Here is a 16,187-nt window from a genome sequence, read left to right as displayed (position 1 = left end):
TGTACAAAAAATGACTGAGAGCTCCTTAGAGCTGCAAGAGAAAATACTGAAAGACTACAGTAAAAGCTTTTAACAGGAAACTTCAATTGTTTCCTTGTTCTCTTCATATTTGAGGTTCTGCATGCCAAGTTACACACACATACTTACATACCATCCCCTTGGCTAACAAAACAGGGAAGAATCAGAATACTCAGCTAAAATAAAATAATAACTCCTGCAAAGTAAGTTTGTTTATGCACTAGATTGGAAGATTTTCTTCTTCTCTTCAATAAAGTTATTTCAAAACTCAACTATTTCACTGCAGTTCAAGTAAAAGTATCATCAGGCAATTGCAAAACAGTAACACACACTGAAGGGCACATATGTTTATCATTAGAGCTCCCTTCTACAAATTTTACTTTTGAACTCATTCCCTGAAGCCTAGCTTCCTTAATGTTGCTTTTAGCCAGCTTCCTCCTGGAAAAGGGCAGGACTAGAATCTAAACTACTTTAGGGCAAAAAAAAAAGTATATAAATGCAGTTACATTTACTAAGAACCTTAGATCTCTATTTTGGAAGTGAGAAACAACTAAGCTGTATTTTTAAATGTTCATTGAGCCTTAATTAAAATCAGCGGTTTTAACACTACTCTTCATTAAAATAAGTATACAAAATTTGCAAGGAGTTAAATTGCTAAGTTTAAAAGAATCCAGTATCTGCCAACATGAAAACAAACCATTCCATGTAACATTTTTTGGTGTACTGGCAGCCTATTTTATAGTTGCAATTTTCCTTCCCAAAGACATGTATGAAATAAGACTTGCTGGAGAAACTCAAGAACATAAATCTGGCCTTATGGAAAATAGCAACACTTGAAACTTTATTAACTTACCAGAATTTTAAACAAACCAGGTGACAGAGGTTGGTGAAACCCTACCTTCAGGATATTACTCTTGTTTCCTTTAAATAAGCAGCTAAAAGGCCAACTTCCAATCAATTACACTCAATTTCAAAAAAGTAAATCAGTTTCTAAATGACTGACTTGTAACCAGTTTTACTTGCAAGCTAAAAATTCATTGCAACCTGCAGCTGCTGACAGAACAAGAAATAAAAGACAAAATTTTAGAAGTGAGAAGTGTAACTATTTTAGCAATTTCCACATAGGAAAGTTGCTTAAGGTATTCAGTAAACATAGCATATTTAAACACAGGTGCACACACCAACAGTCAATTATTTTAACACAACCCCTGCCAAAATCTGTGGTTTTGTAGTAATATTTTGCATGGTAAGCTCAGTATACCCATGACTTGTCTTTACAAGAAATTAACAGTATGACCTGAAGCAAGAGAACATTTTTGCAGCTACAGAAAGGTCTTCTCCACGCTACTGAAGTCTGTAACAATGCTCCTGCAGATTTCCTGGGCACTGCACTTCTCAACTATTTTTCTAACACTAATTTTTCTCAGCTATTGACTGAGGAAAAGGGAAATGGCTCTCCAGAGAAGTGATATATCTACTCATCAGCAAATTAAAACAGTTATTTCCTGAGTAGTTGACCACTTTTATGCTTTCATTGGTAAATAAGGGCCTATTTACATCTTTCAGAAAGGCCTGATAGTGAAAAAATTCAAGGAATATCAATATAACACAGGTGATTTTTAGTGCCAGTCTAACTCCAAAAAGGTTATAGAAAAATCCTAAGCCCTTTCTATCATGGTCTATGTCTTATTATGAAATTTTAACTTGCCTTTGGAATGCTGTCTTTAGAAAGACTGATCACAATTCTTTTTCTGAAGGGCTGAGAAATACTTACAAAAGCTTCAGCCAAACCAAAACTATTCCAACACTAATACATTCCAAGTGGAAATAAAAATACTTTGCTTAATGAATATTGGGTTTTAGCTCTGCTGTTTCAGACTGCACAGAATTTGGAATTTCTTTTTACTACGTCTGAAAGTAGTTCACTGCTTGAACTAGATATAACCAAGAATATCTGAAAAATGAGATGTAAAACTAACTACTTCTATAAAATGCCACTCTATAGAGCCACACAGGCAGTACACACCTATTAGTTTTTGACACCCATTTAAAAGGACATTTCATAGAATTATAGAATGGTTTGAGTTGGAAGGGGGCTTAAAGACCATCTAATTCCAACCCCCCTGCATGGGCAGGGACACCTCCCACTACATTAGGTTGCTCAGGGACTCATCCACCAATTCTTGAACACTTCCAGGGATGGGGCTTCCACAGCTTCCCTGAGCAACTTCTCTGGACTTAAGTTTTAGCCTCCTAGAACAAAACTAACAGCAAGCTTTTCTAATACCTTCTTAGTTACAAGTGCATGGTGAGCTTGTGACAACAAGCTACTAGTAAAAGACTGGCCCCATCTACCAGTCTGATCAAACCAAAGAAAAAAAAGTAATACACTATAAGATACTGGTGAGTCAGAATTCTGTATTATCACAATATTTTTTTTTAAAATTAAAAAAGGATCGAGACCATGTTACAATGTCATCAAACTCGTGTGTAACACTATGCTAAGACTCACTAAGAGTTAGTCGTGATAACAGGGCATAAGAAAACTTGGTGCTTGAGAAGTTCCATAGCTTCCAGTGTAGCAGAATGCATTATAACAACCTATTACCAAAACATTAAGTTTGAAGTTGTCTTTTTTTTAAAAGGATTAAACTGAGGAAGTAAAAATAAACCACAAGTTACTTGCAAAACAATACAGGTAAGACAAGATGACAGATTCTGGCAATAAAACCCACTGAAGACAGGTAAAATTTGTTGAGACAAAAGAAAGATACTTGGTAGTGGCTTTTGGCTACTTCTCAAGTTGGAAACTAGTTCAGAAAGATTAAGTGTCCACGGTCATTCTATCACAACACCTTACTTTTTGTCTAGAATAAAGACCAACCCTAGTATTGTACTTCAACCCCAAATATGCGATAACTGCCTCACTGGGACTCAAAAGGATTTCTTTTATAGACAACTAGCAAACAAAGTTGACAGGCAGCCTGAAACAGCATGAAGACCACCCCTGTCAGCATGACCCAAAGGAGATCCCTCTCCTGGTTGTCTCAATCGGGCAATGAATGCAGGCTCAAGACTCCTCAGGCCCTGCCTAAAACATCACTTCACAGCTAACTGAACAGTTTCCAGAGCTCATAGGAAGTTAAACAACATTAAGAGTAATTAAGGAAAAGCTATGATTCACAAAATTGCTTCTGCTGCTACCTTGTGACAATAGTTTGTGTACATGCATACAACAAAAACACATCACAATTGTGTATAAAATGAGCGAAGCAAGACAAGAAGAGCTCCTGCACTACTACTGACATGCTATTCATTTACTGCAGTTTCCACTTGCTGGAAAAGGGAAAGATGCACCTCGATTACAGATGCTTAAGCAGACAAAACCACAATGAAACCAAGACTATTCCAAATTTAAAGGAATCAAACACTTCACCAACAAATGTTGTTTGTTACAAATATGGGAGAAACAAGGCTTTAATTCAGCTTGTTACCTTAAACTTGAAGTAACGTTCTCAAGAGCTGTAGAGAATATAGCCAACAAGTCAAAATTACACACTCCTATATTTACTATTTGCTTTAAAAAAACCCAGCTGTTTTAATTGGGTCTTGGAAAAAAGTGAATTAAAAGTACACAGTCAAGGCAAGTATAGGTTGAGAACACAATATTCATCAAATCAGGATTTGTTTTCTTTATTGTTCCTCTTCTTGGCTTACCAGAAAATATTTTTCTTTCAAATTATGCATTTGACACTTAAAATTATACCTTAAATATTCAGTTCTACCAGAGGTCTTCCTGAAACTTTAGAAGCTTAATTTTTTTTCTACAAGAAATCAAACCATGAAAGTAAAAATATATAATAGTAAGTATTTATACCCAAATGTAGCTGTTTACTCCCTTCCGAGTCATTATACTAGAGCCTCAAATTACCAAGGTAAAAAAAAAAAATCCACAATTCACTGACAAAATACTTCTCTTCCAATTTTTATTGTTTATCTATTTATCATCAAGCCTACCAAGAGAACAAACAGACAGTAACTGTTCAGGCACATCACCTTCCCCACCCCTTCTCTTCTTGTGAATTTTAAAATGCTTCTGTCCCACCTCTTCTTTTCCATGGACCCCATTTCTGCCACTCCACTCTCCAGCCATCTCCTGCTTACTTGTTCAAAAGCAATCAAACATCCACAAAAGACAAACATATGGTGAGCAATAGAAAAAACCCAACAAACCAACCCAGAACAAACAACAAACAAACAAGCCACCAAGTTGTAGCTCAGGAAGTCCCTAATCCTCAGCCTGCAGGAAGCTGGGAAGAGAACAGGGACGAAGCAGGGTTGTTCTGTTGAAGCCTTCTTCTCCAAACATCTGCTCCTCTCAGAAGTACTGTCAAGCAGCAACGATGACTACAGCTGCTCTCATCTCCAGTTTACCAAACTCAGGCAATGCTGATTCATAAAACCGAGTGGTGCTCATGCCCCTCTTTTTCACTGGCTATCTCTCTGCTTCCTCTCCTCATCCTTAGTTCAATAATATTTAATATTTATTATTTCAAAATAAGCCTTAAATCTTTATAAGCGTAAATATAGAGCTGCACAACCATGATCAAAGCAGAAACCACACATAGAAAGAAGGGAAGTGAAATAAGCAGGCACATCTATGCACAACACTTTTTAAGACTATACCAGAAAGCTGAACAAGATCCAGTTACCTTCTTCTTTAGGCACATGAAGTAAAGCCAATTAAACAAAATAGGAAAAAAGTTTTGAATTTTTGACAAACACCTTTAGAGATAAACAAAACATACTGAATATAGTCAGTTCTTCTCTGTGTCAGTGTACCTCCTTTCTACATCTTTTGCATGTGATCTTTAGGGGGAGGAAAAATTTTCTCAGCCTGATGTGAAATTCTACGTTGGATACAGACAGTGGCAATGCTGGCTCGTGCTGGGAATTCAAAATGGTACATATATCTTTGCTGTAAAATTGCTCTTATGTGCAACGCTGAAATTCAGCAAGAATTGTATGGAACTACACAAAAACGACACTAGGGATTAAAACTGGAATACATAATAAGTAGCCAGAACGTTAATATCGACTTTTTATCCTTATTATATAATCACGTCCCTGCAGAAGCAGCAGGAGGTGGCATTAAATGACATCTCCCGAACAGCACTTGAGAATTCTCTCTCTCCAGAGCGAAAGACCCGTAAGTGACTGGTTTAAGGTTGTTTCCTTAAAAGCAAGGCAGAAACCACCTTCTGCGGGCAGACCCGCCTCAGCTCGCCCCGGGCCGAGGGCGCACGCCCCTCCCCGCCCCCGGGCACCCCCGCCGCAGCGGTGCCAGCGACCCGCCCGCATCCCCGCCGCGGGCTGAGGCACAGAAGGGCTCGGGCACGCCGGCCCCGCAACCCCCGAGCCGGCGGCACCCGCACCCCCAGCGCCCGGCTCTCGGGAAGGGAGCGGGGCTTTCCCTGCCCGCCAGCGGCGCGGCACCGCCAGCTCCCCCGCCCACCGCGGCGAGAGGGCCCCGGGCGCTGGGTGGGGGCGGCCGGCGGTGCCCGTGGGGTGACGACGCCCCGCCACCGCCCGGCCCAGCCCCGCGGCGGCCCGACGGGAGGTGCCCGGGCCCGGCCGCGCTCCGCACCCGGCCCCTCAGCGGCGGGGGCGCGGGCCTGGCCGAGCCTCACCTTGGAAGCGTTGCCCGCCGCAGGGAGGTGCGAGCATCCGCGTCCCCCGCAGCCCGCCGGCCCCGCGGCGCTGCCCTCCCGCGGCGCTGCCCCCGCTCCGCCAGCCCCGCAGCCGGGCCACGTCCTGCCCGCGCCGCGCGCAGGCGCACTCCGCGCGCAGCCGCCGCGAGGGGCAGCCCCGCGCCCCTGCGGGACCCGCGGGCCCCGGAGGCCGGTGCGGGAGGTGGCTCCGCCTCGCCGGGCACCCCGCCGGCAACGGGACCGGCCGCGTTCCGGGTAGCCAGAGGCAGGGCCTGCCGGTGGGGCAGCCGCGGCGACCCCGGTTTACGGGGGTTCCGGCCTCGGTGCTGTTACTCGCGTGTGGGAAGGCCGGGCGGCAGCCATCCTCGTAGCGTGTCAGGGTCGCTTTTCTGCTCCTTCCGTTACCTCGTCCCTCCTGTAACGGCAAAGCCCCCACAAGCACAAGCCAAGCCCCCACCTTGCCCCGAGCCGCAGCGTCCCCGCCAGCCCTGCGCGCCCCCGCGGCGCGGCCCCCGCCCTCCCCGGGCGGCGGCTGCACCGAGAGCTGCTGGTTTGGGGGGCGCAGGGAGCCTGCCGAGGGTATCTGCATGTAACACCGCGTTCTGCCGGAGCCCCGCACAGCCTGCGGCTGCACGGGCCCTTCCTGAGGGGCGCTCGTTAGGCACGTTTCTGCCAGGTGCTGATTAGGTGACACAAACGGGGGCGACGGTCTGCCCGGAGCAGCGCCCCGTCTAACAACGAGCTCATTTGGCTTTGTGCTTCTACAACGAAGAATAGAGAATCCTAGACAAAACCATACATGTTATCATCTGTACAGATTCTAATAAAAGCTTAAGACAAACAACCAACCCAGCACTACCAGGTCTCAGACACTTATAGCTAAAGACGCAAAGAATATACTTTCAAGCAGCAAGTAAGCAGCAGTCACAGGAATAGGCTGCAGTTAGGCTGCCAGCATAACTTCTTTTGTTACTTTTTGTTGTTTTCACTGATGGTTGCAAACGACCACAGAAACAGTTGCCACAAGTGACCCACAGAGGTCGGTTCAGTCAACCAACAACCTCACAGCCGTGGGTGCTCTGCGGGCAGGCAGGCAGAGCTTCCCTGCTTTCAGGAGCAGCTTCATCAGTCTAAGGGGCTTATTCCAAATACAAGACCTACATGATACTCTCTAGAACATACCCAAGCAAAACCACCACATATTGTAGAACAGAAAACGAAAAATAACCTCAGATTAAAAACCATAAGTATATTTTTCCCGTTAATAAGTGCTATCAGTAAAAAAGTACTTTATTAAAGCATTTAAAATCTTCAGTTTTACCTCAACTTCAGCGTCTCTGTGGATAGCAGCCACCCTCTCAACAAATGTTGCCACAAAAGATGAACGGAAGGGTTTGCTTTGTATTTCTAAGTGATTCTGGGTGGGGCTAATAATGAACTCATCTGGAGCCTCCCTGTTTTGCAGGATGAAAGGAGCAAAAAAGCAGGTGGAGGTGTGATGAGATAATGGGTTCGTTTTCGTGATGGTGGATTATTTTAGGAACAAAAGGTCTTCCTACAGAGAATAAATTTATATTTTCTTGTTTCTCAACAAGACTAATGAAGCCTTGCTTATGATACCACCGACTGTGAGGCATTTCTCGTCAAAGTGAGCCATGTCTCAGCGTTTGGCAGCAAGCCCCTCAGAGAGAGCCTGCGTGCACCTTAGAGGAGATAAGACCATGTGCTACTCCAGAGTTACTCTGTGTAAAAATCGAAAAGTAGGTAGAATTCTTAACTTTCTAAAGTTCAGGCTTAGATAGATAAATAAATAATTTCTGAAGCTGGCAGGTGCCTTGTAGGAACCATGCTGCTACTTGCCTGCTGTGGGAAACATTTATTATTTCTTTCATTCTCTTATGGCTATGTCTATAAAATTATTAGCTTTTAAACATATTGCTCTATGTGTAGCAGTTAGCATGGTGGGGGTATTTTTAGTAGGGTGAATGAGGATAACCAGGCAAACGTGTCAGGAACAACTGGTTTTGTGCACTTTTCTCTAACAATGTCAAGAAATCTGGTGCCACTTGACCTGTTTGTCCCCGTATATGTAGATAGATGTATACATGCAAGTATATATTCTTGCTTTATTTAATCAACTATTAATTTCTGGTTTATTTTAGGAACAGCATTCGTTTGGGTTTTAGTCGGCTTAGTATATTGATTATTTACTGTTCAATCAACTGTGGGAATTTTCCCTACAAAATGAAGGGAACTAATATCCTATAACTTTTCCATAACTGGTGATTTTTAAGATCGAATTATTGATCATTCAGTTCTAAGAATCCCTTTGCTGTCAGGTATCCCTCGCTAATGTCTGCTCGGGCAGTTAGTGAAGGAAGGCTTTGGCAGCGCTGACAAGTTCCGTGCTGGCAGCCATCTAGGAATCTCTTCTAGGGCTGTGTCTGAGGGTTCAGAGGATCGCCCTGCCGCCCGCAGCTCCGCAGGCACCAGCCTGGCCCGGCCCCCCGGCCGCAGCAGCCGGGCCCGCCCGCGCCGAGGCCGCGCCGTGCGGACGCTCCGCCGGGCCGGCAGGGGGCAGCACGGCGCGGGCCGGGGCCAGGCAGGGCGGCGGGCCCCGCCCGGCCCGGCAGGGCAGGAGCTGCGGCTGCGCAGTGGGAGCGGCCTTTTTCCCCGTGCTGCGGATCGCAGTCGTTGTGCGGAGCGGGCCCCGGCCTAGGCCTAGACCGGACAGTACCTGGCACGATGGTCAGTACCGGCCCCTGTGGGACCCGCGCGGTAGTGGGAGCTCTGCCCGCCGCCCTGCGCCCGCCGCGCGGCTCTGTCTGCCCGGATGGAGACCGATTGGCCCGGGGCCGGCAGTGGCGGCTCCAGCGTGGCAATGGCTGCCGTGAGTGCCGGGGCCGCGCCGCAGGGTGGCTTGGAGCGGCTCGGCGGGGCCTGGCACAGTCTCACAGTCCGGCCCGGCCTCGCTACCGTCTGTGCAGCCGCCCTGGGCCGTGGCCTACCGGCCCGGTGCGCTGGCAGGCCGAGTCGGGCCCGGGCCGCAGATGCGTGGCGGCGGGACGGCCGGGGAGGGAGCGGGAGATGGGCGGTGGGGCCGGGTTTGACAGAGCCCCGTGCCCTGTCGCTGCTGGTGCCTGGCTGGAGGGTCGGGAGTGCGGGAGCCTGACGGGCCGCCCGCCTTCCTGCCGCGGGGTTGGGCGTCGGAAACGCTGGCAAGGGCTGGGGAGCGTCCGTCCGCTTAGGGTGTCAGCAAAGGTGGTTGTCTTAAGTGAATGGCGGGGGCTGCAGGAGAAGCTGGCTCCCCGACAGGACTCGCCAGAGAAAGGACTGGCTGCAAGGGAATGACTGGAAATGACCGCAGTTACTGCTTCGGTCCCTGCAGACAGACGTGCAGCTAATAAACACGATTGCTCGGTTTTTACTGAAACTACAAAGTTATGGAGAGAAGTGTGCGTTAGTTCTTGTGAGAAGAATAGAGATTCAGGGGCTTGGGTGGTGGGTTTCTCTTCCGTTTTATTTTTATGATGCTTTTTTTTAATGTAAGTATTCTGATTTCACCGCAGTTTTATTCATGTGAGGTATAATTTAAGTTAAAATGGTCTTGACTTACATGGTTATATGTTAATAACGTCTAGTTATACTTCTTATTCAAGGGGTTTGTGAAAGTTGTCAAGAATAAGGCGTACTTCAAGAGATACCAAGTGAAATTCAGGAGAAGAAGAGGTATTTTTATATTCTCTGTAATACGTAATTAATTGTAAAGGATTAATATTCCTACTTATTTCAGACGTTTTCCACACTGTAACTGTTGTCTTACAGAGGGAAAAACTGATTACTATGCTCGCAAACGTTTGGTAATTCAGGATAAAAACAAGTACAACACTCCTAAATACAGGATGATTGTGCGTGTTACCAACAGAGACATCATTTGCCAGGTAAGGCCTGTGGCTCTTGCTTACCTGCCTTCCCAAAGTGAAATAAACAGAAGGGGGAGATGGTTGAAGCTGGTTGGGTTGGATTTTTCAGGCTTGATCTGATCAGTTTTTGTCATGTAGAGAGCAATCTATGTTGATGCAGCTTCAGTAATAAACCGTATTCACAATACAAAGTAAGTTTTACTAGTGTTAATGTTCTTCACCAATGTTATTCATAATGTGAGATTGTACTGTTTAAATGATGCTGAGGTAAATAAAAGATTTTAGGGAGAGGGAAGATTGATTTGGGTTTTTTTTTTCTGCTGTATTTGAAGTGCTTTGAAAAGAGGCCTTTTTGCTTGACTGAACACTGTTAACGAAGGTGACTGATCTGTCAGCCTGCACTATTTCAGTGCATCTAATGGTGCCTTCTTTTGTGAGAATTTTTTCTGGGATGTTCTGTGGATTGTGTGAAGCAGGGAGGCCTTAAGATGACTTTTCTGCAAGATTAAAGGAAAATCATAAATAAGAACAGTAGGCATTTTTTTCATGCTTATGCTTTTCATGTTGCATCATACACAGTTCCTCACTGTAGTTCACTTTACTGTTTTATTTTCAGAATGTTTTGACTAATTTTGAAGTTAAAGACTGAAACATATTCTATCATAAATACATGTTGTTTAGCTCAAGAAAAAATAGCTAGAGAAGTTTAATTCTCTTTTTTCATAGAACAGTTATCTGTTGAAAGCAGGGGAGAGAGCTGCTTTTACAGTCGGTCAGTTCAGATGAAATTACATGATCTTGATGAGGTTATTTTATCTTTGAAACTAAAACCAAAAATCAGTGGTGACAGGTGTCTACATCTGACTGATGGTGCCTTTCCAGTCTGTAGGAATCTTTCAAAAAGGGGGCAACTTTTGGATGTAGAAAGATGTGGGAGTAAAAGGAGTAGGTGCTATATCTGAAAGGAACAGTAGAAACACATCTCGTAGTACTGCTGTCACACTGGAGACCCTTGGAATTATGAAACTCTCAGACCCATTAATAAAATAATTCCACAGGATTAGTAACAATGTTGCCACAAACTATATCAGGTGCATTTGCATTTTTCTGAGGCGCATTATATACTGTGTTGTATGAGAACTACTTGAAGAAAGTGGGACAGAATCCATCTGTATCCACATCTATAATGATTCACTGAAAGGTTGTTTTTGTAGGCAGTTTGCTGGCCTCTTGATGTACATGAAGAAGTAAATAAAGAGTTGTTGCTGACACACATTTTCTCTGGCCTGAGACAGATTTGAATTTGTCAAGTCTGTGCTTGAGGAGTTAATTAGGCCTTTAAAAAGGAAGAAAAAAACAGAGAAAAACGCAACACATTGAGCTTGCAGGCAAAGGTTGGCAGTTTGCTGGATGTTCCTATACAGAATTCCTGTCAGCTTAAGCAGATGTGAAAGAAAATAAATGGAGCCCAGAGCTACTGTGAGAACACTAACTTGTTCTGTTGTCAGATTGCCTATGCCAGGATCGAAGGTGACATGATTGTCTGTGCTGCTTATGCCCACGAGCTGCCCAAATATGGGGTGAAGGTCGGCCTGACCAACTATGCAGCAGCATATTGTACAGGTCTGCTGCTGGCACGCAGGGTAGGTATCTGTCAGACTGCCTGGAAGCTGCTGGTCTGTCCTGATTTTCTTACACAAGGGAGAGCCCAATTCATTAAGTGACCTATTAGTGTAGGTACCTGACTGTGGGCTTCTCTACATTTTAACTTTTGCTCTTTACCATGTAGATTTGATGACCTCCTGTGACTGTCAGATCACAGTGAGAAGTATGACAGCATGCAGTTTCAGCTCCAGCAGCCCACTTTTAAGTCTCAGCACTTAAGTTTGGTGGAGGGAGGGAATCAGGATAAAAATGTAAGAAATGTACCTTTAAGAATTTTAAAACTTAAGTAGCATCCATCCATTTTTCCATATGAGCTCGTCATTAAGTCTTAATTTCACTGGTGTACCTGTTGGCACAAAAGGTTGAAACTTAAGACATGCTTACCATAGTGGTTGCTACAAGCTTTGTTATATAAGTATGGGATGCATAAGTTTTGTAAAGCAATTGTTAGAAACATGAAGATTCTACTGCAATTTTATGTTTTAAGGTGGTGGTGATTCTTCATTTTGGCAAAAAATGGAAATAATTTCAGAAGTGCATTGTTTGTTTTTTCCCTTCTCCACAGCTTCTGAATAAATTTGGTCTTGATAAAATCTATGAAGGCCAAGTTGAAGTGACTGGCGATGAATACAATGTGGAAAGTGTGGATGGAAAGCCTGGTGCTTTCACATGCTACCTGGATGCAGGTCTTGCCAGAACTACCACTGGAAACAAAGTCTTTGGTGCTTTGAAGGGTGCAGTGGATGGTGGTCTGTCAATCCCTCATAGGTAATCTAGTCTATTTGGGAGAAGTCCTTTAGAATTAACCTCAGGTGCTTATGTATGTGGTAGTCCACTCACTTCATGATGATGTTATCATTACCAGGTCATAACCAAATTATGTAGCCCAGGTTCTGGGTTGGGATTTTTTTTTTTTCATTCATCCCTTTGTTTTTTAATCCATGAGTGCAATTCTGATAGTGTTGCTGGGAATCTTGTAACTAGCAAGATATGCTATTAAATTTTTAGAAACTAAAGAGCCAGCTTGCTGCTTTTACCTAAAATAATGAGGTGATCGAATGTACTTAAGCACATAACCTTTAGTGTTCTCTTGTCTTAAGTCTTAGTTGTGTGTGTGTATGAGTGTCACTGTGAAAAGCTGTACATGCCAGGTTCAAAACCATTGACACTTGCTACAGTTGTCAGTACAATAGTAGGTCTGAGCAGTCCATCTACATCTAAGATTTCCTCATGGAAGTTTTGACAATTTCTGTCATAGGCTAGGAATGGCAGCCTCAAGTTTTCTGGCAGTTATTGCTGCTTTCTGCTAGCAGCAGTGGGGAAAAAACCAATCTGAGCTCTGCTGTGTGTATTCCTACCTTCTCCCATGCTGTCCTATTAATTCTTGAGTAATTTTAGTTTTTCTGACTTGGCTGCTACGTGATGATATTCCCAGAGACTGAACACTCTGTAGTTGGTCCTTGGTGTGTTCATGATGTATTGCACTGTTTCAAGACGGGACTGATGGCAGCTGAGATGAACTTAACACTTCCAATTCTTAATTTTCTGTCTTTCTTAATTTTTAATTAGAGGGTCCTACCCCTCAATTATCTGTATGAGAATCTGATTTACCAGTCATTTCTTTGTGGAACTTAGCCTCTGGAGGAGAGGATTAGGCAGCATGTCTGAATGTGACACTCCCTGCTGTTCCACAGTACCAAACGCTTCCCTGGTTATGACTCGGAAAGCAAGGAGTTCAATGCAGAGGTTCATCGCAAGCACATCATGGGCCAGAACGTTGCAGACTACATGCGTTACCTGATGGAGGAGGATGAAGATGCTTACAAGAAACAGTTCTCCCAGTACATAAAGAACAACATAACACCTGACGGGGTAAGATTTATCTGGGCTGGCTGTGGTGCATTAATAGATATGCTGGTAAGTCTTGCAGAGGGCCTTCTTGAGTAATGCTAATGAGCTTGACACGTAAAATAATGATTTTAATGTTGTATGTTACCCATGTGAAGAAAATTCTTCTTCATTAAGGGCTCTGTAGTATATTGTAGATGTTTTGAAAGGGATCTTTTCTCCTGATGTGAAGCTTAACGTTCTGCCCATAAATCTAAGCTTACAGGACTGCACTGTAAACCTGACCAATTTTTTTTATGATACAGAAATTAACTTGAAATTTATATACATGCCATTTGCTCATTGCTAATTCTGCACCACAGCCTTTCATTTCTGCAACTGGTTGAAACTGGGATGTGTTCTAGGTCAAATCTGCTTTATGGTTTGTGTGACCTTATAGGTAGTTTTAGGTCACAGGTGAATGTAGAGTAGCCCAAGCTAGCTATTAGAGAAGCTAGCAGTTCATGAAACTACAGAGTGTAATACATTTTATTTTAGGACTACTTTAAATTGTAGAGTACTTTGTATGAAACACTAGAAGGTATGTAAGATTACCAAGGTGCTTCTTTCACTTTTTTCAAGTGTTAAACTCCTTTCAGATGGCCTGTCCTGCTGTCTGTAGTGTGCTTGCTTGGTTTCCCCCATTTAATGGTGCTAAAGCTTAAAACAAATGTTCTTATGTCCCCTTTTTAGGCTATGGAAAACTTAACTTCATTCTCTAACTCTTTGTTGCTCTGAGGGTTTGGGTTTTTTTGTAAATGTAACTAAGTGCTATTTTTTTTGTAAATACTAAGTAATGTATTGTAAATGCCAACTTAATCTATTTTACTAAACAAACTATTTATAGCTTGTATTGCAATGGCATGGGTCCAGGACTTGCATCAACAGCCAGACAGTTATTCTTTGTACATCTAGAAAAATTTTCACAGCCAGGGTTTATTGGTCTTCATTAACCACCAGCAACGGTATTCTTAAAATTAGTGCCATTATGGAGCGATAATTGTCTTTGGGGCAGAGCAGCAGACAGATGAGGATCCTCGGGTGTCTTCTGCCATTGACCTATGTAACTGCACAGGTCACTTCCATTTTCCTGTCTTACATGTTACAAGAGGAGTCACTCAAGTAGTGACCTGCTATATGAGCTGTCAAACTGCTCTTTGGGTGTAGCTGCTGCTAATGTATTTCTGTTACTGCATCCTTGGAGATGACGTGGGGACTGTCATGGTTCATGCAAGACTTCTTAATCTGTACCTGCTTTCACAACTTATTTTACTGTTTCCCCTCTTACTAGGCAGCTTTTGTACAAACTACAGTAGGGTCTGAACAGTTGTAAGATTACATGTCTGATGACAGAGTTTGTGTGGAGTAATTTTGGTTTAATAAGTAAACCTGAAGTATTTTATTCTAGGCAGAAGTAGAATAACGTCTTAGACTGGCTTTTAATTTGCATGAAGGGAAGCTATGGCACTGAAAGTAGGCTTCAGAGGAAAAATATTTCAACTGCAAGACCCTAGCCTGTCTTTACGAGACTTGTAAATAGTCTGTAGTTACTCTGTGGCTTTGGTTCCATATCTATAAAATAAGGATAAAATTACTTCCTTTGTGTCCAGTTGTGGGTTTGGATACTTAAATTGTATTACAGCGATAGTAGGAATTTCAGTGCTGTGCCAGTGATCCTCTTTACGAAGGAAGTGTTAAAGGCAGCCAAACAATTACAAGCTCCGTTGTGATGAAACCTGTTTCTAGCACATGCTCAGGTAACAGTATCTTGGATTTTTTATATGATCCTACAACTGGACCACTTGCAGAATTTAACTATTTATTTATTTATTTTAAGATGGAAGAAATGTATAAAAAAGCCCATGCTGCTATACGGGATAATCCAGTCCATGAAAAGAAACCCAAGAGAGAAGTCAAGAAAAAGAGGTAAAACTCTCATCTTCTCTTAACATGAATGTGTCTTCTCTGTTGAAGATATTTTAGCTACATTAAAACGAGTCATGTGGTCTGTGTTGCAGTTGTGTCAGAACTCAACATGTGTTAGACCATATTAAGATACAAGCATTTCTATATAACTTTGTCAGAAGCTAACATGAGCAGTAGAAATTAAAATGTAAGAACCCTCAACTATATATAAAAAAAAAGAGAATTGGCACATGCTTATTACCTGAAGAGCTGGAACTCTTAGGTGTGTATATTGAAGTCTTAGTGTTTTCAGTGAGAAAGCTGCTTCTCTTCAGGGGAGGGCAGGCTGACTAATTTGTCAGTACTAAACTATTGTGATTTTTCAAGGGAAGAAATAAAGACACAGCTATTGTATTAGGCTTGATACTGTCTGTAATCACAAAAACACTATTGAGCTTACCTTTTGAGGAATTAAACTGCTGCAGTCTCACTGTGCCTTTTTGGGGTGTCCTAACTAGAGCCTTAAATCATTATGAGGAAATTGTGTTCCAGGAGAATATGTTCTAGCATAGCACTTGAAATCACAGTTCTGGTTCACTGCAGCTTTCTTGACCACCATTGCGTTTATTTCTGCCTTGGATATCTCACACACTTGTGCTTACATTGCAGGTGGAACTGTCCCAAGATGTCCCTTGCCCAGAAGAAGGACCGTGTTGCTCAGAAGAAGGCAAGCTTTCTCAGGGCCCAGGAGCGCGCAGCTGATAGTTAAGACAACTTCCACAATTTTCTATGACACTTTGGAAAAAGTGGCAATAAATTTATTGTGTAAGGAACGGTGTAAGACTGGCTAATTCATTTATCTATTAAAGATTCAGAATATTTTTTTATTATCCAGATATTCTGGAGTCTTAGGGGATTTTTCCTCCCCTTCAAAGTACTGTATGGATTGAATTTCTTCCAGAGAAGAGAGGTGACTTCAAGGCTTCTGCATTAGAATTGGTCCCAGAAGAAGGGGAAATGAATTTCATTTATTTTTGGTGTGACTACTGTCAACGACTAGATGTAAGAACTTGCTGCT

The 16,187-nt window shown here is 43.2% G+C and overlaps 2 protein-coding genes and 1 non-coding gene across 6 annotated transcripts in view; 2 read left to right on the top strand and 1 right to left on the bottom strand.

The window, feature by feature from the left end:
• Positions 1 to 5,816, bottom strand: part of EVI5 (ecotropic viral integration site 5) — a 79,968-nt gene extending 74,152 nt beyond the window's left edge. For all 4 annotated transcript variants that reach the window (XM_051625332.1, XM_051625333.1, XM_051625334.1 and 1 more), the window contains exon 1: positions 5,709 to 5,816. The gene's annotated coding sequence lies outside the window, so the exon portion shown is untranslated. The remainder of the gene's footprint in view (positions 1 to 5,708) is intronic.
• A 2,526-nt stretch (positions 5,817 to 8,342) lies between these two features.
• RPL5 (ribosomal protein L5) lies at positions 8,343 to 15,942 on the top strand. Its single transcript, XM_051625339.1, has 8 exons — positions 8,343 to 8,477; positions 9,389 to 9,458; positions 9,555 to 9,670; positions 11,161 to 11,295; positions 11,883 to 12,085; positions 13,012 to 13,189; positions 15,042 to 15,130; positions 15,779 to 15,942. The coding sequence occupies exons 1-8, from the start codon at positions 8,475 to 8,477 to the stop codon at positions 15,876 to 15,878; spliced, it is 894 nt and encodes a 297-aa protein (XP_051481299.1). The 5' UTR covers positions 8,343 to 8,474; the 3' UTR covers positions 15,879 to 15,942.
• Positions 12,732 to 12,828, top strand: LOC127387449 (small nucleolar RNA SNORD21). Its single transcript, XR_007890127.1, has one exon. It is a non-coding gene; the product is annotated as a small nucleolar RNA SNORD21 (small nucleolar RNA).
• Positions 15,943 to 16,187: the final 245 nt, after the last annotated feature.

This window comes from Apus apus, chromosome 7 (genome assembly GCF_020740795.1).
Source record: "Apus apus isolate bApuApu2 chromosome 7, bApuApu2.pri.cur, whole genome shotgun sequence".
Taxonomy (NCBI): domain Eukaryota; kingdom Metazoa; phylum Chordata; class Aves; order Apodiformes; family Apodidae; genus Apus; species Apus apus.
Note: the sequence above shows the minus strand (reverse complement) of the source record. Positions and strands in the feature narration are given on the sequence as shown.

Bases quoted from the DNA above. Each gene is read 5' to 3' on its own strand.
- RPL5 (XM_051625339.1), top strand. The intron at 9,459-9,554 runs GTATTTTTATAT...GTTGTCTTACAG, and splicing joins GAAATTCAGGAGAAGAAGAG to AGGGAAAAACTGATTACTAT. The intron at 12,086-13,011 runs GTAATCTAGTCT...GCTGTTCCACAG, and splicing joins GGTCTGTCAATCCCTCATAG to TACCAAACGCTTCCCTGGTT.